Below are 25,624 nucleotides of genomic sequence, written 5' to 3'. Positions count from 1 at the left end.
GAGGGGAAATTTTTTAAATTTTATATAATCAAAATAATTTATTTTATCATGCAAGTTACTCTCTATCCTTCATTTGATCATAAATTATCCACCTATTAGAATAGGAAGCACAGTGGATAGAGTACTGGGCTTATAGTCAGGAAGACTTGGTCAAATCTCTAAGTTACTTAATCTCTCTTTGGATAAAAATACTATCTATATCAGAAAGCTGTGAGATTCAAATGAGATAATATTTGTAAATCAGGTAGCACAGTTTCTTCTCCATTCCTTTTACTTTTTGTTTTCCTCCTCCTTTTTCTTTTCATAGTTCTGAAAAGTAATTTCTTCTTTGTTTCTCTCATTTGTTTCTATTTGCCTTTTTGTGTCTATGACATGTATCTTTTAGAAGTATTTTGGCATAAGATATGAGGGTTTATATAAGCCTAATTTTGTCATATTTTTTTTTAATTAACAGAAAAGTATAGACCAATTTCATTAATGAATATGGATGCAAAAATTCAAATAAAATCCTGGCTAAAAGATTGTAAAAATATATTATAAAGATTATATACTTTATGATCAAGTACAATTTATACCAGGCATGTAGGGTTTGTTTAATATAAAGAAAACTTATTAAAATAATTGATTATATAAATAATAAAAGTAAAAAATAATTACATCAATAAATGCAAAAGTCTTTGATAAGTTCAGCATTCATTTCAATTTAAAAATACTTGAAAGTATTAGTATAAATGATTTTCCCTAAATTAAAACCACCAGCAAGCATTATTTGCAATGAAGATAAACTAGAAGTCTTTCCAGTAAAATCAGTATGAAACAAAGATGCCCCACCATTACCAATATTATTCAGTATTGTATTGGAAATCCTAGCAATAGCAAAAAGAGAAGAAAAAGAAATAAAAGCAATCAGAAAAAGAAATGTAATAAAACTATCTCTTTTTATAGAAAATGTGATGATATACTTGAAAAATCTTAAAGACTCAGCTATAAAGTTAATTGAAACAATGATTTTAGCAAAGTAGCAGGATATAAAATAAATACACATAAATTATCAGCATCTCTATATGTCAAAAACAAAATTCTGCAAAAAAGAGATAGTAAAAGATACTCCACTTAAAATAACTTTAGATAGTATAATATATCTGGGAACCCATCTGCCAAAACAAACCCAGGAACTATATTAACAGAATTTAAAAAAAAAAACTTTTTATACAAATAAAATAAAATTTGTTCAGAAATTGACAGGGCCTATATAATAAAAATGACAGTTTTACCTAAACTAATTTATACTATAATTTAAAATATAATTTATACAATTAAATTACCAAAAAATATTTTATTGAATTAGAAAAAAATAATTAATTGAGAAAAACAAAAAGTCAAAAATATCAATGGAAATAATGAAAAAAAAATGTGAGTGTAGGAAGTTTAGCAATACCATATCATAAACTATATTATAATCTAGCAATTATCAAAGCTATCTGGTACTGGCTAAAAAACAGTAAAATAGATCAATGAAATAGAGCAGATATCAGTTTATAAAAGCAAATAAGCAAAACTTAACAAATGTAAAAACTTAAGATTGTGGGATAAGAATCCTTTATTTGGTTAAAAAAAAGTTACAAAAATAGAGATCAGAATGGCAGAAACTGGGCATCGACTAATATCTTACCCTATTTATCAAAAAAAGTCAAAATGGCTACTTGACCTAATTATAAATAGAGATATTACAAGAAAATGAGAAGAACATGGAACATATCACTCATCCGTCTTATGGATAGGAGAACAATTGATTAAAAAAACCAAGAGAGAAAGCTCTTTAAAATTATGTGCAAAATGAATTAGTAATTTTTAGCTTTATTTTTCTTTCTTTTTTCTCTCTCATTTTCAAGATTTCTCTTTTGGTATTTGCTTTTTTTTTGTTAGGAGTATATTTCCATTGTTTAATTGTAAATCCTTCCTCTTTTGTTAATAAAAATGTTTAATGACATGAAATTTTCTCTAAGAATTGTTTTGGCTTGCATGCTACATTTTTTGGTATGTTATTTCATTGTTGTCCCTTTCCTAAATGAAATTTTCTATTTTGCTTATGATTTGTTCTTTGATCTACCATTTCTTTGGGAGTTAGTCCCTGGTTGATTTTTGAAACTTTGCAGAAGCCTTTTGATAAAATTTTATTGTATAGTGATAGTAAAGGGTGTTTTTTACTTCTGCTTTTTATGTTTTTATGTTTTACTTCTGTTTTTATGACATAAAAATCATATGTCCTAATACATGTCCAGTTTTTATAAAAGTGCCTTGAACATTTCTATTCTCATCCAAAAATTACTAGCTGTCTATCATATTTAACTTTTCTAAAGTTTATTCAGAACCTTGTATTCTTCTATGATTTTTTAAAATTGGTTAGATTTTTTTAGAACTTAAAGGGGTGTTACATTTTTATTTTTTTAAATATTTTTATTACCATTTTATTACAATTTTAAAATGTATTTAGATGTTATTCAATTCTATACCTACATATTAAGAATGGAAATTACTTAACGGCACAAGTACAAAATGTTGTTTTTCTTTTTTAATTAAATTAGTTTTTGCTCTTACCTTGTTTGAAATCTTTATTGTTACTCCTGCATAGTATAAGTGAAAGATTCTAGATTCTGCCATGACTTATTTTAATACTGTGTGAATTTTTATGTTTCAAATATGTTTCATGTAAAATTACAAATTTTTTGGATTCCTCTACTCCATTATCTTCTTCCCTATTATATATAATTTGATGCCATTCACATTTACAATTATCTATTTTTATCTATTTTTTGTTTCTCTGCTCCTCATCATTCTTTGTTACAAGTTGTTACCTTTTTTTTTTCATTTCATACTTCTCTTCAAGATTCTTTTTAGTGTGTATTTTTTTTTCTAATTACCCTGTCAGTAATCTGCTTTTTTTGTTAAACTCCCCTTTTCTTTTTTCTTTTTCCTTCCTGTATCACTTGTATGCAATTCTGCATCAAATTCTGTGTATGTATGTATTATGCACTCCATCCTTTTTTTAACTGTTTAGATGAACATGAAGTTCAAATAATGTCCACTCAAACAAGTAATATAGAAATATAATCTTAGTGATTTTCTGGAGGCCTTGGAGCAGCCTTCCTTTCAGCAGATTAATCACCACAAGAATAGCCAGGTGTTAAAGTCCAAATCTTTCAGCGTTTTCTTTAGCCAATTGTCTTATCATAATTCCTGTAGCTGTATTTTCTCCAAATCGCTCATATGACAGCTGTCTGCAGACATCCCACAAGATCAGCAAAGGGTTCATTGGGACCTTGTTCTATTTTCGTGAAGGCTTCCCCTTCTATCTTGTCCTGGGAAGGTGCCCCATGCTTTGATAGCAGCAGCAGGAATTTGCTCATGTGCTGAAGCATCTGCATATTGACCTTTACTTGCTAGCTGATCAAAGGGAACTTGTATATTAACTCCAGTTTGCCTATTTCATTGGGCTTGTATTCTACAAAATTCACTATACTCAGAAAGCCACCACAAGTTTTGTCCAAGTTCTAAACATGTCCTCGCTATAGATTTCCAATCACTAGGGGTTAAAATTTCATAAGCCAAATTCTCTAATAGCATCTTAACATAAGATGATGTAGCCCCATAAAGAGTGCAACCCCTTTTCAAATTTTTAATAATTTCCAGATCAAAAGGAGTGTATCTTCTCCTAGCTTGACCTGAAGAATCAAACTCTAGAATAATAGGGTATATATTTATTTTAAAATCAGATATATCCTGTCCTTCATTTTTAGTTTTAAGTAGAGCCTTTTGTAATCTTGTCATAGGCTTCTTCGTAGGTGGTGCTGATTGTGTCACTGCCCCTTCCCCTTCTCCTTCTTCCTCTACCCATGAAGAGTTAATTGAGGGGGTGAGGGGTCATGAAATGAGGAATGCTCGAATGGCTCCTGCTGTGAAGCATCACACTCCTTAATTTCATCAAAATTGTACTTAGCTCCTTTTTTGTCTAATCCTTCATGCTTTTCACCTAGTTTATCAATATCCTCCCCCTCCTGCACTTTCTTCTTTTTCCTTATTCTATAACTTATATAATTCCTCAAAGCTAGTTGTATTAAGTTATATATAGAGAGTGTTTCTTTAGGAATTGAATTAGGGCCATTATCATTGTAATATTCACTTAGTTGCTCTCTTCCTAATTTCCACTCATCTGGATCTAATTCTTTTTCCTTTGAGAACCAAGGAGATGTGTATTGTAATGTTTCTAAAAGTTCAGTGATCTGCTCCCAAGTTACAATCAAACCTTGTTTTTTTTTGTTTGTTTGTTTTTTTTTTTTGTGAATTTAACTAAGCTTTTGTAACATTTTACTTGAGGTGGAAAAGAAGGCTGTTTTCTAAACATTTGTCCAATTTCAGCTGAAACACTACTTTAGCCCTTAACAAAGTTTCTTTCTTGTCTATTTTTGTACTTAGCCTAATTTCTGAGTCACAGAGACTTTCCCCATCGAATTCAGGATGTGTCAGTCTGGACTGCTGATTGTAAATCCTTAGTCCCATGTTCAGGTGCCAAAATGTAGTGCTCTTGTTGTTTTTCTGGAGCCTTGGTTTCAGTGGAGAAGTGAAGGAGAGCCTGCCACCATAGTGGTGTGAGATAGAGTGAATGAATCTGGCTCATAGTCTCTGCTGGCTGTTATATACTCTATTATAATTACATTATCATAGGTGTGAATCTTGTGGAACTATATTAAGTACTAAGTACACGTACTGAACTAGAAAACTATTAATCATCATGCTAAACTAGATAACCATTGTCTTATCAATTCCCCTGACTTAACACCTTGTAAGAATTCTGGTTTCATAATTTTGACCCATGACATTGAAACAAGGACAAAAGGCATAAATTGGGGTTTGAACTGATAAATGTGAGCATTTGCATGCTTTGATAGATGTGATATAGGAATTTCTTTCAGATACATTTCAGTCCTGTGACTACCTTATTCGATCAAATCTGACTTGCTATTTCTTCTAAGATAATATGTAATCAATTGATGTTTTAAGATCTTCACAACTTTATTCTGATATTTCCAAATCAATCGGACATTACTCCCCTCAAAAATTCTGCAATTTAGACAAGCTGACATTCTTCTTATTCTTCAATCCATCTCTTATATTAATGTCTTTATACTGCCCAATCACCTAAGTATCCTTACTTTCTTTACCTGTACCTCATGGAGTTCCTCCCTTCATTGAAAATATAGCTCAAGTGCTATCAGAATAAAGCCTTTTTTCTTGTCCTACAGTTGCTATGTGTTCTGTCTCAAACTACTTTATGTTTGGCTATTTTGGCTATTTTGTATTATTTACTTTGTATTTATTATAGATGTCTCTGTCGCTCTGCTTCAGTCTCTGTATCTCTCCCTTCATCTGTGTCTTTGTTCCTCTCCACCTCTCTCTGTCTTTCTCTGTGTCTCTGTATCTATCTCCCATCTAGTCTTTCTGTCTCCATTAGGATGTTAACTGAGTCTCAGCAGAGAATGTTTCATTCTTTGTACTTTTATCATCAGAACATAGCATAATTTGTGGCACATAGTAGGTATTTAATAAATATGTATTGCTTAATTGATTTATTGTTATTGTCAACCTCTTCTCTGCCATTTTTGTTCGTGTCTTCACAAAAATCAGCCACCATTCTCTGCTCATTATACTAGTGATAGAATCAATAAAATTTTTTACAGATTCCTAAAAGTGTTTTAGGAATTTAGGAATCTCTATCCCTATCCACAAAAACAATCTATGTTCCTGATAATCCTAAACAATAGTCAAACATCACCATATTTCCATGTGATAAAGAAATGTAAACAACATCATAAGGTTGGAGTGTCTATTGAAGAACAATATTGTGTAACATGACTTATATTACACAATAAGCCCCAGGTTTTATTTTAGTTTTTCAAATAAGGAAGTGAATAGCTTTTTACAGTTACCAAATACTCCCACTTTTTCTGGTGTCCATCATAGAAATGGAATAATATTCAGAATCCCTGGATTCTAAGGATTCTTTACTAATGTAATGTTCTTGAGCAAATCCCATCAAGTGCTAAAGCTTCAGTTTCATGAATTGGAAATAGCAATCTCTTTGCTTCTTTCTCACAGGATTTGTTGTAAGAAACATATGAGTGAATATATATATATATATTTATATGTGTATACATATATACACAGATATGTGTACCTTTTAATAGAAAAAATATTTGTATGTTTGCATAAGGTGTTTACCAAATCTCTTATTTCATCAATATAGGGAATTCCTTACATAGATTTTCCTCTAGCAATGTAATAAATATCTTCTCTATTATTTCCAGTTTTGGGCAAAGTAACACATCTAGGGTTTCTCAGTCCGTATGTCTCAGAGATAAAAAATTGAGTCTTCTTCCTTACTTCAAGATTGGGTGTCTTTCTAGTACCCCTGATAGCATATTCTGAAAATGTCAAGTGTTATTATAATGGTATGGAGTGTTTTAAGGAAATAGAGGAGAAATATAATGTACCAAATCTGAAATCCTTGAAAATTCTATTTAATATATGCTTCACACCATTCCCTTAGATGTCCTTGCCTGCTTTATTGTTCTTGGAACTATTTTGATTTTGATTTTTGTGAAGCCTCCTTGGTATAATTTACTTTATCTATATGCAGGACAGATGTTTAGAATAGTCTCTTGGCCCCAGATTCCATAAAGAGAAATTTATCCAGTCACATTCCTTGGCTAACTGTTGGAGTGATGCTAATCTCCTAGATAATCTAATATGGCCATCTACATGAATCTTATCAATGCCACTTAAGTTAACTATGTTAAGCAGTCAACAATGCCTTGGTGTTTTATTAAGCTATATTTTTTATGTGGTGACTTATTAATAAATGATTAGAGAAGAAACAAGGGGAGGGGTTCCTGTAGAAGCTTTTGAATTAAAGAGGGTTGGGGGATCAAAGAGGCCATTTTACCAGAAGATAGAATTACAGATAGAAGACATCTGTTATCTAAATCTTCCCCTGGGAAACAGTAGATTTGTTTCCTGTATTTTTTTTTTTCTTAAACATCATCTAATCTTAACAGCATAGTTCCCAGATATGCCTGTGTCACAATGAGAAGAAATGTGAATACTTGGAAAATAGTAAGGAGCAAGAAACCTGGAAAGATAGGAAGAGACCAATTTGTGAATTTTTTTAAAAAGCCAAATATAGACTTTTTAAAATATTTCATCCTAGAAGTAATAGCGAGCCACTGAAATTTATTGAATAGGGGTATAAAATTATCAAATGACTTTTGTAATATTAGTTTAACAGCTGAGTGGAAAATGGACTTAAGTAGGGAAAGACTAAGTGGGAGACCTAACTTCAGGTTATTGCAGTAGTAAAGGCATGATATATATATATATATATATATATATATATATATATATATATATATATATATATATATATATATATGTATATACCTATGTGTGTGTGTATATATATATGTATATATACCAGGTGGTGACAGCATCAAATGAGAAAAAGAGACAAGAAATATTATAAAAGAAGATATTCAGATCTTGTCAACACATTAGATATGGGAAAATCATCTAGGCTGGTGCACCTGAGTGACTGGAATACTAATGGTATTATAACTGGAAAGTTAGGAAGAGGGGAGAGTTTTGAGGAAAAAGAGAATTAGTTTAATTTTAGATGTTAAATCTAATACAGAGCTAATAACTGAATATGTGAGAGTCATGAGATCACCAAGCAATATATAATATAGAGAGAAGAGAAAGCCCAGAATGCAGTCTTGAAGGATACCTATAATTTGCAGACATGAGCTAGATGAAGAGTCATCAAGCATTGATCAATTAGGAGGAGAATTAAGAGAGAGTAGTATCACATACCCAAATCAACTACCAAGAACATATAAAGGAAAATGTAATCTGCATCTAGAGAAAGAAATGATAGATAGGAATCAGTATAGCATGATTGTACATATATAAGCCTACAGATACACATATACATACATATTTGTGTTGGTAGCCATCACAAATGGATGGTGGAGGAGTAGAGAAAAAAAAAAGAAAGGAAAAAGAAAGAAATATACTTGATAACTTTATTTTATATTTAAAAGGAATAGCAAATGGTACAAAGAAGGAAAAAAACAGAGCATTGAGGAGAAGAGGATGGGGTCAGGGAGAAGGGATAACAAATAAAATAAAAAGGAGAAGAAAATAAATAATTCAGCAAAACTAACCAACTTCTCAACCAAGTCTGACATTATATTCATTCCTCCATACTATACATCCAGAATCCTCCACTTCAGCAAAGAAGAGAAGAAAATGCTTCTTATATCTTGTTTGGAAAGCTATTCTGGTGTACCTGTTATTTCATTTGCTATAAAGAAAATAAATTCTGGTGGGAAAATATACTCAAGATATCTCCTAAGCCACACTGCTTGTGACATTCACTTGCATTGTAGTTTGTTCAACTAATATTTATTGATCACTTGCTAGTGGCATAACACTAGTAAAATAATGATAATTATACTTGTTTCTTTTTTATGATTATCAAATGTTTTTACCTATATCTTCTCATTAAATCTTCACAAAATTGCTATGACACAAGCAGAAAAGGCATTATGATCACAATTTGATCACAATTATGATCACAAAGAAGAAACTGAGATTCTTAGCAGGAAACTGATTTGTCTGATCAGTGATGTGCCAGAGCCAGCTCCAAAAGGTTTGAAAGCTGTTAAATTTTCAGCTTAACACCTAAAATGTTAGCAAAAGCCAAAAATCAGAGAGTAATTTATTTTAATTGCCTAGATTTAAGAGGATGGAGAGAAATGTTAATAATGCAGATTAAACATAAAACTAAGGTGACTCAGTCGATAATGTGTTGGGTCTAGTGTCAGGAAGACTCATTTTCTTGCATTCAAATCTGGCTTCAGATATTTTCTAGCTGTGTGACCCCCAGGCAAGTGACTTAAACTTCTTTGTCTCATTTTTTCATCTGTAAAATGGGCTGGAGAAGGAAATGCAAGCCGTTTGAATATCCTTGTCAAGAAAACTCCAATTAGGGCTGCAAAGAATCTGACACAATTGAAAAAATTAAAGAGTCCTGTGTACCTTTTCTCCCTGGGGAGCCATTTCATGGCTTTTGAACCTAGAGTTCAAAAGAAGGCACCTGAAACATCTTGACTGTCCCTTCCAAGGAAATTGAAATTCACCAAAATTTTGCATATAAAACAAACATGATATCTTTAAAAAACAATCTAGTGGTTTCACATACATACATATACATACATGTGCGTATTTGTGAGTATGCATATGTATATATGCATATGTGTATATATATGCATGCATGTATATATTCTTATTGGTTTAAAAAAACCTCAAATGACTACAATCAAAACAACAACAACAAAAGTGATTCTATGCATAATATATGTGTTTGTACCTGAAAAATGGTAAGGGTTATAAGAAATGGAAGTGACATCAGAGTTCACCTGAAGTCCACAATTCATATATAGGAAACTGATGTCCAGAAAAGCAAAATAATTCCTTATGGTTCCCTAGATAGCAAATAGCAGAGCCAAGATTCAACCCTACGCAATTTGATCCTAAGTCAAGAGCTCTTTCTACAATACTTGACTATGTCTAGATGTGGAAAACCGACAAGCTATACTGGGTGGTCATGGAAGAGTTCACAATTTGAGCCATTGCCTTCCTGGGTAGAATAGAAATAGATCACCCACATCTTTTCCCCTCAGGAAGCCCCAACCTCCTTTATCCTTACATCTCTAAGACTTGGCCAGGTTACATCACACCATTCCCATAGCTGGGATTTGTTTTGTTGTTCTGGGACTTAAAAAAAAAAAGTGAGGATTATATAAGACACAGGAAGAGGTAAGTTGGAATCCCATCTTCTTATTTTAATGAGCATGTAACCCCAAGGCAGTGATGGGGTGAGATGGGAGGGAGAAGGAGAGAGAAACATGCTACTGATTTCTATGTTTTGATACTCACTATCCTCCTTTCCCCAAAACCCAAGTGTTCAGCTGTGTGCCTTAGGACACATATCTGCTATAAATTCATTTTTTATCTAATTTGTCTGAGATCTAAGCTTCCTGTGGAAGTCTGAGATCAAAGGATCTGATTCCTTCTGATGTTGGCTCTGACATATAATGTGTGCTGACTTAGTTCTGTCTATAAACTCGCAGTGGGAGGCTGCCATTCTCCCTTGGCACCTTTACATAGTGAACTTTCATTTCAGCTGGGGAGTCTGTCAGGTATGTTGCTGATTGGAGCTGCCATGTAAATAATTCATGGGGAGATTAAAAAAAAAAACTATTTTTGGTGTGCAAAGGAAATCCAATCCTATATTGGTCTTTTATGAATAGTTTCTGACTTGAAGAAGAAAAGAAAGGAAGGGAAAAAATTTCAAATGCTTTCTAAACAAGGAGAACAATGCCTTCAATAGTTAGAATGTGGATGGTTTATGATGTGAATCTTCTTAATGAATGAGTTGGTTTTATCGAAGGAAAAATTAAAGAGCACTGGTCATTTTTTAATGGGTTGCATCTACTTTTTTTGTCTTTTGACCATTAAATAATCCTGATTTGTTAGCAGCTAGGGATTTGGTGCCAGGCAGATATCACAGTTGGTACATGAGCACCTGGAATAGCCAATTCACATTTTACACCTGATCTCTTCATGGGCTAATCACTTGGGCATGCCTAGAGCAAATATAGTAGCCTTAGGGCTAATATTGAAGACAATTTTGTATCTAGAATAACTCTGATTACTATTGTATTCAGGAGAATTGTATTTAATTATTAGGAGAAAAAAATGGTGCCCAATCAAGGAACTTGAAATTTTCATACCAAGGAAAAAGGCTAAATGTCCCAAATTGAAAGGAGTTATGATCTAAGGGTACTGCTGTACAGTTAACAAAGTATTCCACAAATAAAATCTAGGGTTACTACCAACACATGGGGTAATCTCAGCAAATTAAATTTTTGTATTTACAGAAATTACAATCTAGCCACTCCACACCTCTCCTCTCACTACAAGTTCAGTAGACTTTGTGATATGGCCGACTATTTAGAACACTGTTTTTGTAGTTGTGATCAGCCCATCCTGTCTCTATAAAAAATGGAATTTAAACATTCAACACATAATGGACTTTTTAAACAATGTTATAAAGATGTCAAATGAGCAATTGACCAAATGATGACATGTGTCAATTTACTGTGAAACTTGATTTTAATAAAATGCTTAAGAAACCATGTTGGTCAGGCAAACTTTTGTAGGATATTCCTGTATTTAAAAATAATAAGGTAAAGTAAAAGAAAATCATAGGAGTTGTATATATCAGAAAATGATGGCTTAATAATTATTTATATATAAAATGGAGCTTATGTTCTACATGCAATGGGCTTAAGAAGTAGTATTATAAACAGTATAAATGAGTAAATGGCTAAATGATATTATAAGTGAGTTTTACAACTTACTGTGGGATTTGGTTTTAATGAAGTACTTAAAGAAGTTATAGTAGTCAGGGAAAACTTTTGGATGGTATGCCTGTATTAACAATAAGTGCAATGAAAGGGGTTAATGAATTTAGAGATGAAGCAAAGTAAAAGGCAAACAAGGAAGCTACGTGTTTTCATATCACAAATGAAACAGGTGTGGTGGAAAGTCATTGTCTTTGTATAGAGTAAGTCAAGACTCTTGAATCTGGCTAGGTGGCACAGCAGATAGAGTGCCTTGGGCTAGGAGTTAAGAAGACTTGAGTTCAAATGTGACCTCAGACACTTACTATCTAAGGGACAGTCTTAGACCCTTAACTGGCCTAGTCACTAACCTTGTTTGCCTCAGTTTCCTCATTTGTAAGAGCTGGAGAATGAAATGGCAAACCACTTTAGTATCTTTACCAGGGAAACTCCAAATGAACTCAACAAAAAGTTGGACATGACTAAAAACCTCACTGAATATCAACACATTGTATTCAAATCTTGCCTATCAGTTTATTACCTGTTACCTTATGTCACTCCACTTTTTTTTTTAATCTTATTTTCTCAACTGTAAAATAAGGAGGTTGGCCTATTTAACTGGGACCACTCTTGTGGAATAATGGAAGTAAAATTTGGAAAGGAAAATTTATATATGTTATCTTTACATTTTATTATATATGTTTATATATGATCTTCTCTCTTCTCCCCAACCATTAGAATGTAAGCTCCTTGAGAGATGAGGTTGTTTCATTCTTTGAATTTGTATCCCCATTTTCCAGCATGGTACTAAAGCCTTTATATTATTTATATCTCTGAAATGTCTTTAAAATCAATTCCTTATCTCCTCCTCTGCTACTAATTTAATTCAGACCCTCATCCCTTAGTGCTTACACTATTATAATAACAGCTACTTTGTCCCTTGCCTCCCCTCTATCTTGCCTCTAATCTATTATACAACGTGCTATCAGATTAATCTTTCAAACTACAAATTTTACCACTTTTACCTTTGTCTAAAACCTTTCAAAGACACTTCTCTTCCCCCTTCAGAATAAAGTCTAAACTCATTGGTGAATGTTCAGAACCTGCTAAAGATCTGCTCTCAATCTGTTTTCTAGCATTGTTTTCCAGCATTGCCCTTCACGTTCTCCATATTCCAGCCAAACTGGGTTGTTATTCCCTTAATCTGTTAAATATTTTCCTGACTTTTCTCAGTTTACTCCTTCTCCCTAGAATGTCCATACATCTTGACATTATGTATTTCATTTAATATCTTGTCCAAAAATTACTTACTTCATGAAACCTTCCCTAATCTCTCAAATCAAAAGATGATTCTTCCTTTAATGGCCTTCTTAGGTATTTGTCTTGGACTTCTCATAGAAGGCTTAAAATATTTTTTTCCTTTATGACAATAAAAAAGAGACATTTATTTTTGTGTATGTCTTATCACTCCCAATCCTTTAAAGAATCTTTAGGATTCAGGATTATCTGCTTGCAAAAAAAAAAAAAAAAAGTGGCAATAGAGGGAAGTTAAAACTCTGAGTGATCAATTAGTTAATCTATAATCAATAAGTATTAAATATCTACTATGTAGCAAGCAGTGTGCTAATCCCTGGAAATTCAAAGACATATAACAATCATCAAGGAGCCTAAATTCTATCAGGGGGATGTAATGTGTATATATGCATTTATAGGTGCATTTACAATTGAGAATGTGATTACAGGCATTATCACTTGAAAGATTAGGGAAATTTCTGAAGAAACTATAACTTGAACTGAATCTTGAAGGAAACTAGAGATAAGGAGAGGCAGAAGCCTTTTGAGAGGAGTACCTTTTGGTATGAAGGAGAGGTGATGAAAAGGCATAAAAAATAGGAAGCAGAGTACCATACATAAGGAACAGTAAGAGTAAGGAATAGTTGACTAGACCACAGAGGGCATAAAGGTGAATGTTGTGTAGTAAGGATGGACATGTATATCGGGGACAAGTCTTTGAAGGACTATAAATAAAGCTATTTCTTCTTTTATTCCATTTCATAGATATGAGACAAAAGAACACACCAGGCAAACTGAACCATCTGCCTCATCAACAGTCACTGAATGAATTATCAAGACGAACAGCCCGGACTGGGCAAAGGCAAGGAGAAATCAAGGAAGAAGGCACTTCCCAAATAGATGACATTTCTCACCTTCCATCTCAAGACCATATTCTCACTGTCAGTGCTCCTGCTCATCAGGTAGCTATCCAGGAAGTCAGAAATTGGAAGGATACTCAAGCACAGTTAGTTGGGTATGAAATAGCAGAACAAGATCAATTACTAGTGCTATATCCTGGCTTCCACCAAGAAGGTCAAAGGCTACAGGAGCAGAAACATCCTGGCAAAAAAAAATGGTAACCTGGACTTCTGTTGGGAAAGGAAAACTTCTCAAGCAGTCAGAGACTTTTCACCCACATTCATTACAGCAGTCATCTATTCAGGAATAATTGTGATCAAATAGAAGCCTAACCATTTGAGTAAAAAATAAAAATGTTGCAAATTCTTCAGATTTAGATCAAGGTCAGAGAAAATCTGAGATATGAGAGGTGCCTGGAAGGGAATAAAATGGCATGGTTGTGTTTGTGTGTGTATGTGTCGGGGGGTAAGGTGTCTTGCACGCATACTTGCTTTAAAATGGCGAGCAGGGAAGGCTTCAAATAGTTATGTAATTTCTCTCCTATTCTACCGTGGTCCAATCTATAGCCAAAACAATTCTGGGCCTATAACAGATACACTAATTATTCAATTGTAATTGATGGTAACATCATATATGATTCTAGCAAGAAAGAAATAACATTTCACCCAACAAGTCAACAAATATTTATTAAATGACTATTATGTGTCATAAAACTGGAGTAATGTTGACATATCAGGAGAGATTTCTGTGAAGGCTTGTTAGGTACTTCAGATACACACACACACACACACACACACACACACATATGCTAAAAAGAAGAGTTTCCAAGGTAATCCCAATAAACTTTGGATAGAAAGCTCTATCTACATCTAGAAAGAGAACTATGGAGATGGAATGGAAATCAACACATGCTATGTTCACTTCTTTTTTCTATTTTGTTTTTTTTTTCCTTCTCCTGTGGTCCCCCCCCCTTTTTTTTTCTCTCAACATGATTCACAAAGAAATGTGTATTAAAAAAGTTTATATATATATATACACATATATACATATATATGTATAACCATAAAAAAGAGTTATGAAAGACTCTGTTGATGTTGCAAATGTAAGCACATATTGAAATATTGGAACATCCTGTAAGTGTATTTGAAGGAGGGGATAAAATTTCTAGTTATAATCTGTCAGAGCTAACCTTTCTAGCACTAAGGTAACTTCTTCTTTTTTTTAACAAGCTGATTTTATCTCTTGTTTAGATTGGGATGTAATGATTATTGTGAGTCCAGAGCTGTTTGCTCCTCATGAAAATTTGCATGTTACAATTGATATTTTAGTGCTTGAGAATTTGAGGAAATATAAGGAGATAATCATCCCTGGACTAAATGTGTTCATTTGATCAATTCAGTCAATAATAGATCAAATTTACAAAAGGAAAAAAGAGAGATATGAAGAACATTAGAAAACCTTTAAAAAGACCAGAAGGCAGAGTTATTTGTTGGTTGGCTCTCAATTGATTAAGAGTCTTCTTTCTTGAAAATTATAACCCAATTTATCCAAAGCCTCTGTGAAATAAATGAAGATAAAATAGAATAAATAACACAAATTCATGTGTTTTTAGCAAAAGATTTTATTGACATCTTTTGCTTTTTATACCACCTAGATTTCCCCTCTCTTTCCCAGTGAGCTATCCCTTGTGAAAAATATTTTTAAATAGAAGAAAAAAAATGTAAATGCAATCAATACATCAAAAAAATCTGATGTTATATGCAGTGTTCCACATCTGTTCCATAATATTCCACACACAATGAAGTTTCATTAGAAAGTCTCATTTTATATTATTTTTTTAAGTGCGGCAGTTTCAAAGAAAAGTCTCCTATTTCTAATGTTAATCCCTTTGTAGATGATAGAGATCATACAATAAGATCAAACTTTTATTAAATATCTATTGTGATGGATACTTAGGTGAGTAAAATAGATACTAGTTCCTGCTCTTTAAAGCTTAAAGTATAAATAATTTTCCTCTTTCTAATTAATCCCTAGACTGGTAGTTGAAAATAGGACATTTTTTTTCAATGCAAACTCCTTAATAACCTAGTAAGAAAAACTAGAATAGTTTGGGTGATATCTTTAATCTTCTATTATTGATACCTGGTAAGATAACCAGGCTTTCAATAAATAACTTGATGGCTACATGAATGAGGGAGTACTGGACTGGATGGAACGTGAGTGTGATGCAGAGTGGGAATGCCTGTGCTCTTACAGAAGAAATACTGCAAAATATTGACATTCAATAATTGTCCGCAACACTACCATTTAACTAGGTTTACTCAGTTAAGTGACTGTCACATCTGAACAATCTAAATGCAAAAATATGTAATTACTATATGTTAAAATATATGCAAACAGCATGCAAAAGTAGTATCTGAATATTGAATGTAAATCACATGCAAATATTATACAGCTTTGCATCTATAAAATTATACATATCAATAACAGTTAAGCATTTTAATTAATTCTTTCATTTAAAATTCATGCATTTATTCCATATTTTGTTTACAGAATGTATAATGTCTCCTGTGCCTGTTATGAGAACTATAAGTAGAAGAAATAAAACATAGTGAGCTGTAGTATACTTGATCTCTGCTTATACTGTAGGACTAAGTTCACTTATAGATATAGTTAGACAAATTCTCTTTCCAGAAAGTGATTTGCAAAATATAAATGTAGAAAAATGACTTTGGGAAGTTAAATGATGAACAAATGATGATAACAAGCAATTGGGGGGTAAACTAGCAGCAAGAAACTATAGTACATTTTGGGTGTGGGGTATTCCCAGAAGAGTTTGCTAAAAACGACTGAGAAATTACATTTCCAGAAGATATTCAAGTCAAAAGTTTTTGAGTTCTGTAAGGACATGTACCCATTCTACCAGGATGACTCCTTACTTCTTTCAACCAATCAATAAGCATTTGCCATCTGCTCTGTGTCAGACACTCTACTAGGCCTTCCAGTGGTACAGATACAATTAACAAAATAATCTTTGATCACAAGGAGTTTACAATTTCATGGGGAGACAGGGACACATCTAAGCATATACAGAATGACTATATATGAATATAAATTAAGTACACTATAGTTTCAGAAGGAGAGCATTAGTAGTTAAAAGTATCAGGAAAGACTTCATATAGAAGATGGTACTCAAACTGCATCTTGAAGAAAGAGAGAGATCCTATGTAATTAAAGTGAAGATGAAGATCATTTGACATGGCAGAAAGCCAGTACAAATACTATATACGTATCCCAGGGCTTGACTCCTTGATCTCTTTACAGATTTTTTTTTTTTTTTGACTACCAATACGTTCCCTTTAGAGTTGAATTTAAGACATAGAACTTTCTTTTGAAAAGTAGCCCTTGATATTTCTTTTAGGTATTCTCATTCTTTCAGTATATTCTAAGGAATAAAAGGAAATGTGGAATTTTGGAGTTCTGATCAATGTACCATCTCATCATCTTGGGAACTCCCTCCACTAGGGTAAAGTACAACTTGCCCACCATCCTCTAACTCTCTTCCATGTTAAGATTATTTATATTTAATAATAAAACAAGATCATAATTTTATAAATAGAAGGAACCTGAGAGGCTATCTAGTTCAATCACCTACATTTTACTGATGAAGAAATAGAAACACAAGGTCACTATTAACGTCAGAGATTATATTTGAGTCATATGACCCTAGAGCAATGGTCTTCTCATTTATATCTTTCCATAAATCCTTTAACAAGGATCCACCCACTGGGCTGGAAACCTTCCTAAAATTCCTTGCTATTTCATGGATTACAGTGCAACTTTAAGACCATCTTTTATCATTCTCATTGCTTGGACAGTCTTCTTTTTCTTTTTATATACATAATTAATGTCTTTTATATTTCTTATTTAAGCATTCATCTTTGGTAATATATAGCAGCCACCAGGTTTCTTTCTATTATCCTTCTGGTTCACCAGCACTTAATATAGGATGTCTCAAGTCTTGACAAAATTTCAAACTTTAATAGTTTTGATGAGCTATTAAAGAAAATCAGGGTAGTTTAAGCAATAACCTTAGTCTTTTTTATTGACAACATGGAAGACAATCAATAACTTGTACTCTCAGGAGTCATGGGAACTCTAATAACTTAAAACTGCACTAAGACCTTTAGGACATCTTCTATAGCAACTCCAGAAAAGCCATGGAATTAAAGAGATCAGCTTTTGCATTGAAAAATGAATTCACATAATTGAAGACATTGAATTTTCTCAAATGTGATCCAAGTCAATTTCCTTCTCCCATTAAATTCTGTCCTCAGTTCCAGTCCATCTGCAATAGCCATAAGAGATAAGATGCAATAGCATCCAAGAATGCTAGATTCGATGGGCTAATGATGACAACATTTCCTACTTACATAGTTCTTTAAGGTATGTAAAATACCTTACATATGTTAACTCATTTGACCTTCACAGCAACCCTCCTATTATGGACTGTTTTATAGATGAGGAAAATAAATCTGAAAGGGTATGACTTATTCTAATAGTAAAAGTCTGATGCAGGATTCAAAATCAGTCTTCTTCATTTCAAGTATAATATTCTATCTAATATGCCATCAACATCTTATTTTTGTTGTTGTGGAGCACTGAGAGCTTAGTAAGACAACAACATTATCCATTGTATCCTGGACTAATACCATCTGATCTTGACTTTTGTTTTGCCATTAGATTTCAATGATTCAGGAAGAAAGAATGAGATTGAAGATTGTGTATTCTGCCTCACTTAAATTCAGTGATGTCACTGGTGTTCTTCTAAAATGAAAGAAAAACATCAATAATTATTATTCAATACTAGGTCTTAATGTAGAAAACTGCAGTTTTTACCCCTTGAATTTTTCTCCTGTGAATAACTACCTTAACCTATTAAAAAAAAACAAAACAAAACCAAAAAAACCCCAAAAAACAAAAAACAAACTCTAAAACTTTAAAAAGAAGTTAAAAATATACCACTCTACACAGTCTTCATCTCTCAAATTAAATCAAATTGAACATTATATACTTGATCCTACATACGTGTGTGTGTGTGTGTGTGTGTGTGTGTGTGTGTGTGTGTCTAACTCTTGCCTAGCTGAGTTTCTTGTATATTTTATCCTTGGAGACTGGTTAGATGTCTAGGCTAGATGCTAGATTATGCTCTAAATGTCACTTTGGCAAGAGTGCTAAGTGTCTCAGCCTATTTTAATTCAATTTTCTTAGCTCTTATCTCTGTGTATAAAGATATGGGTCTAAAGTTGTTTTCCATAGCTCACATACTAAGAGGAATTTTAAAAGAAAAGAAAAGGAAGAAAGGAAAAGAAGAGGAGAGAAGAAAAGGCAATAACATCTATTCTCAAGCAGTACATAGCTTTTGGGAGGATGATAAATTTAGAGTTGGAAGGGATGGTAGAGACTGAATAAGTTGCTCTGGGTCACTCTCCTCATAAATGTGTGTGGTACACACACAAGTTTTCCTAACCCCAAGCCCAGTGTTTTATCATCCACTGTATTAACTCATTTTCTTAGCATCAGCACACCTGAAATCCTATTGAATAATAAATAGATCATGATCCACAAGGTACAAATCCCAACAAGAATTAATTAAGTTTTTAATATAGTCCAGCATTCTGCTAAATGTTGGAAATTCAAAGAATGGGGGGGGGAAGCAAAAATAAATTAAAACAACTAGTCCCTGCTCTCAAGGAGCTCACAATCTAATGAGAGAGATATTATGCAAACATTCCAGACATGAGAAACCACCAGAGAAAATCCTGAGTTAGGAGATGGAATGTCATGTTTATGGATACTATACAGTCCAGAATGACTGGATTGCAGAGAATATAGAGAGGATTAAGGTATAAGACGACTGTAAAAGTACAAAGGAGATGGGTTATGGAGGACTTTAAAATCCAAATAGAAAATTCTGTATTTGATTCTAAATACAATAGGCAGCTGCTGGAGTGAATATAGGACATGATCAGTTTTTCACTTTGAGAAGACCACTTTGATAGTGAAATGGAAGATAGATTGGAATGGGGAGAGATTTGAGGCAGAGGAACAGTTAGTGTGCTCTTGTGATATTCCAGCTATGAAGAAAGAAAGCCCTGAACCAGGATGGTGATATTGTCAGAAGGGAGAAGGAGTTATATACAAGATATGTTATATATAAGAGGTTATAAATTGACAAAACTTTGTAGCAAATTGACTATTAAAAGCTCATTATAAATTTTGGAAAGAACAGGTTTGATTGCATGATGAGGGTAAAAGTCTGACAGCAGAGAATTAAGAAGAGAGTAATAGTAAAGGAACTGGAAGTGGCTATTATGGATGGCTTTCTAAAGAAGTTAAGCTACAAAATGGAGGAGAGATGGGATGATAGCTAGCAGGGATGGATTGATCAAGCAAAGATTTTATAGACAAGAGGGAAACAATCAGTAAATGGGAAGAAATTAAAGATTAATGACTGGAGAGAGCTGGACGGCTCAGTGGCTAGGAGTTAGGAAGTTAGGAAGACCTGAGTTAAAATCCAGCCTTAGACATTAACTAACTGTGTGATCCTAGGCAAGACACTTAACCTCTGTTTGTCAATCAACTAGATAAGGAAATATCAAACCACTCCAATTTCTTTGTCAAGAAAATCCCATGGATAAAAACTGGGACGCTGATACATTGTTGGTGGACTTGTGAACGGATCCAGCCATTCTGAAAAGCAATTTGGAACTATGCTCAAAAAGTTATCAAACTGTGCATAACCTTTGATCCAGCAGTGTTTCTACTGGACTTATACCCCAAAGAGATCTTAAAGAAGGGAAAGGGACCAGAAACTGGAAATTGAATGGATGCCCATCAATGAGACAATGGCTGAATAAATTGTGGTATATGAATATTATGGATATTATTGTTCAGGTAAGAAATTGCCAGCAGGATGATTTCAGAAAGGCCTGGAGAGACTTACATGAACTGATGCTAAATGAATTGAGCAGAACTAGGAGATCGTTATATACTTTAACAACAATACTATATGAGGATCAATTCTGATGGAAGTAGATATCTTTGACAAAGAGAAGATCCAATTCAGTTCCAATTGATCAATGATGGGCAGAATCAGCTACACCCAGAGAAAGAACACTGGGAAATGAATGTGGATTACTTGCATTTTTGTTTTTCTTCCCAAGTTATTTTTACCTTCTGAATCCAATTTTTCTTGTACAACAAGAGAACTGTATAGATCTACACATATATATTGTTTCTAAGCTATACTTTAACATGTTTAACATGTATAAAACTGCCTGTCATCTAGGGGAGGGGTGGAGGGAAGGAAGGGAAAAGTTGAAACATAAGTGAGTGCAAGGGTCAATGTTGCAAAAATTATCCATGCATATGTTCTGTCAATAAAAAGCTATTAAAAAAAAAGGAAAGAAAATCCCATAGATAGTATTGGCATGCTATGATCTAGGAGGATATGAAAAGCTGAATATACTGGATGATGGAACAACACAGGGTTAATAGAGGAGGCAATATGGTAGAGAACAGAGGGAAGAATAGGATCACTGACAGAAGAGAGTGTTCCTGTGATCTATAGATATCCAAATCTTGATTGGGTGATAAATATGAATTTCATGAACTGCAAAGAAAGAGAGGTTCTTGAGTGCTTATAGTAAGAGAGCTAGGAGTAGAAATAAAGCAAAGTGCATTAGAGAGCTAGGAGTAGAAATAAAGCAAAGTGCATTATAAAACCAGAACCAATGAATTGTAGAATGAGTGAAAATACAAACCAATGTTCAAAAGTCATTATTGAAGATGTATCATCAGAAGGGATCTAAGTTTCAGTGAATCCATGAAGATAGAGATCGTGAAAATGGAAAAAAGTCCAAGATAAAATCTAGTTTGTTATATATAGAGCATGTGTTCAACAGAGCATAGTGAGGGCTTAGCTAGGTCTAGAGTAGGAGGTATGAGTAGGGATTGGATTGAAAAGGATGGGAATAAGGAAACAAGTGGTCAGTGGAATATGAAGATGGAGACCAGGATTTGAACAATATCAACAGAGAATACAGAATCACTGGGATGGTGTATATAAAGGTATATATAAAGGGAAAGTGTATATAAATAATTTTTTTTATTTTTTGTAATTATTGAGGAATGAATTCCAGTAGATTATCATTATCCAAGAGTTCATTCTCAGATCGAGTTGTCCCAGGTTTCCAGGTAGCTGTGAATGGCTGGAAAGTAATAGGAGGGAGGTACATGAAGAGTAAGAGGAAGGCAAGCCATGTCAAGTTGTAAATGGCTACAGACATAACCTGTCTTAGGCACGATGAAAAGAGCAGACTCTATGGAGTCTTTGTACAAGTCTTGTGCATATGAACAATAATCAAATGAACAATGTCATAGGCATACAATCTTCTGCTTTTTTTTGCACGAATAATGAGCAGCTGTTATAGAGAAGATATGGCCATAAGTATTAGTATTCCTATCCCACTTCAGGGTGTTCTAAAGACACTTTTCTACATATGTTGTCTTGGGATTTCCTATGTCACAACACAAAGCTTATTTAACCCAGAATATATATGAATTAGGAAGAATTAAAGTACAAAATCTTAACCTTTTTTTTTTTTTTTTTTTTTTGGTATCATGGATCACTTTGGAAGTCTGGTAAAGCCTAAAAAGTCTTTCTTAGAATGATATTTTTAAAAATTTTAAATAACATATATAGAATTTGAAAGGAAAAAAAAATCATGCTGAAATAGTTACCAATTTTTAAAAGTAGTTCATGGGCTCCAGATTAACACCTTAAGAGGAAATGGTAAGATGCAACTTAATTGAATTGTACTAGTAGATGGTTAAATTCAGTTACAGTATAAGTTGATGGAATTTAGTGGCCTAGTCTGGTAATCTAATCACAATTCAATAAGAGTTTTTGGTCTTATTAGTGTACTTTTAGAAAGCATATTTAACATCTTCTAGTTAATAACTATATAATAAAACCTTTTGATACTATAACCCAGAGGTTCAGAGAAAGGAGATATTTCTAAGGGTAGGCATAGATATATCAATATGGCATAGATGGGACTTGACAGGGTCTTGAAGCATAGTTAGAATTTGATCAGGCAGAAAGGATAGGGTTAAAACATTCTTTGAAGAGGCAGAGAGAATAGGGTTTAAACATTCTGGGTAGACATGGAGATAGGAATTAGCATGAATTTTATTGGGACAAGAAGAAACAAGAAGGCCTAGGAGAATTGCTGGAATGTAATAATTTAACTTAGGAAAGGAGTAGTTAAAATGTACTCAATATATGGGGTATAAATTTTAAGATAATGGTGATCATTTCAACTAAAATCAGACTCAAGGAAATCTATTCACTCATTCATTTATTTTACAAATATTTACATTCAAGATGCTATTGTAGAAATTATGAAAAATACACAGAATTAAATGTAGTCCCTGTCCTCAAAGAGCTTACAGTCTAGTAGGAAAGATTAAAAAAAATGTCATAGAAGATGCAAGTTATAAGTATAATAAATGAATACTCATTTATTACATTGTTATACATTATTTAATTATTATTTAAGTAATATTTAATACAATAGGCTGAGGGATTTGTTTCTCTAGCAAAAGTGTCCTTGTCTATCTGACCTACATCAATAAGATAGAAATATATTTTGTTAGCCAGACATTTAAAAATAACATTCTCACTACTGAGATAAAGGTTGGACTGCATAATCAAGATGACATGGAGCAGTTTTCTGTTTGAGCTTTTTAAGAGGAGGCTAGATAACTACTTTCTGAAATGGAATTTAATCTTGATTAGATGCAGGAAGACGAACAAGATGTTCCTTAAAGTCCTTTCTGTTTTTATGTTCTTATGATGATGCCAAGGCCACATAATCCCCTTGGGGGAAGTTCCTTTTGTTCTCATATGTGGTCATAGATTTCATTGTTAACTCTAACCTGCCACCATAAATGTATGCAGTGTTGTGGGAAGAAGAGAAAAGAACTGGGGACAAGGACTCCATCCTTAACCATAAGGAACACCATCAGAGACAGTGCATGGATAAATATAAACATTCCGTTTTCAGCTAACTTAGAAATTCCTATATAATGGAGCAATGAGGGATAGACTCAAGATTAATTTCAGTACTGGAAAAATGATCTTGAAAGTTTCTTGTTAAATATTACTCAGGATATTCCCTCTCAGTCCTCCTTTGGATTTCAAGATAGCAATAATAATAGCATCTAATATTTAAATAACATTTACCGTGACTGGGCACTATGCTAAGTACTATACTCATTTGATCCTTACAATAATCCTGTGAGATAGAGACATTTAATATCCTCATTTTACAAATAGGGAAATTGAGGTAAACAAAAGGCTAAATATCTTGCCCAGGTAGCAAGGAAGCTATGTGGCTAGGTTTGAGTTCAGGTCTTCCTTATTTCAGGCTTGTTGATCTATCCTAACAACCTGGTTTCAAATCTTGCCTCAGATACTTATCAGGGCAAGTCACTGTATCTCTTGGTATCTTATTTTTCTCTTCTATAAAAGGAGGGTGTTGGATGTGATTAATTGTTAAGGCCCTTCTAGTTCTAAATCTATGATTCTTATTTTCTTTTTCTCTCCAACATGAACTTTCTGCTCTATTCTGTCTGCCATTGAATCTGTCTCATTCCTTCTCATTCCTATATAGAATTTCTCCTGCTGCTTGGAATTTCCTTCTTCCTTTCCTCTTTACCTAACTGAAGCTTATCTATTTTCTCTACTTTCAAGGACCTTTCAAAGAAATCTCTCATTCCAAGTTTCATTAATCTCACACGTATGAAATTCTATGTCCATAATGCTAATTTTTTATATTAAATCATATAATGTCCAGTATAATTGCTTTTAATTAGCTGTTTTGCATGTGATTGTATTATCTGCTCAATGAGATTATACATTTCATAAGGTAAGACTTTATACTTCTGCATCTACTACAATCCTTAGCATAATATGGGGCACAGTAGAGGTATACACTAAATATATTATTTAATATACTTCAGTTGAATTGATTGAATTCCCAACTTCTCTCCCTCTAAATGTAGAAGTTTTTAATGTGATGATTTATTAAAATATATATTTTGCTAATTGCTTTAAATTATATTCCAATATAACATTTCCTTTGTAATCCTCTGTGTTTTCTTTTATGCTTTTAAAATCTGTATTTCTTTTAAAATCATGATTCTGAGAAGGGGTCCATGGGCTTCACTAGACTGCCAAAGGAATCTATGATATAAAAAAAAGATTAAGAATCCTTGCTCTAGAGGTAAAAGATATAGAGGGAAAGAAAAGGCCCATTCTGTGCTAACTAATGCTTATGGTAATGTGAGTCTGCTGTTGTTATGGTCTTTCCAATCAGTGAGGCTGAAATTAAGTGTTCTTCAGGTTGGCACATCAGCGTATCAAGCTCATGTCAAAGTGAAACAGCATGCCCTCTAGGTCTCAGAGCCAACCAGTTGGACAGCCATCCCAGAGATACAAGATAAAAATAACCCAAATCTTCTCTCTCTCTCTCTCTCTCTCTCTCTCTCTCTCTCTCTCTCTCTCTCTCTCTCTCTCTCTCTCTCTCTCTCTTTCTCTCTCTCTCTCTCTTTTTTACTTAGCTTTCTTTTCACAGCCTGTTTTCCCATCTTGGGTCTGACAAAAGTTATTTGCAGCATTCCCATCAGTCCAATGAGTGACAGGAGACTTGTGTCAAGTGAGAAAATGAAATGTAAATTTTATTAAACACCCCCTCTCATCTCTGTGTATCAATCCAGATTCCAGCCGAACATAGCAAATCAAATCCTGTCTTTGCCAGGCCTCAGGGCACATGGAAAAT

At 33.3% G+C, this 25,624-nt stretch overlaps 1 protein-coding gene across 1 annotated transcript in view; it reads left to right on the top strand.

The window, feature by feature from the left end:
- PKHD1 (PKHD1 ciliary IPT domain containing fibrocystin/polyductin) overlaps window positions 1-14,090 on the top strand; it is a 621,489-nt gene extending 607,399 nt beyond the window's left edge. Inside the window, 2 exon segments of the mRNA XM_051996694.1 lie at window positions 13,581-13,915; window positions 13,917-14,090. Of these exon segments, the coding sequence (XP_051852654.1) occupies window positions 13,581-13,915; window positions 13,917-14,039 (458 nt within the window). The 3' untranslated portion in view covers window positions 14,040-14,090.
- The last annotated feature ends 11,534 nt before the right edge of the window (window positions 14,091-25,624 follow it).

Source organism: Antechinus flavipes, chromosome 4 (assembly GCF_016432865.1).
Source record: "Antechinus flavipes isolate AdamAnt ecotype Samford, QLD, Australia chromosome 4, AdamAnt_v2, whole genome shotgun sequence".
NCBI lineage: Eukaryota > Metazoa > Chordata > Mammalia > Dasyuromorphia > Dasyuridae > Antechinus > Antechinus flavipes.
This window is presented reverse-complemented; position numbering and strand designations above follow the sequence as displayed.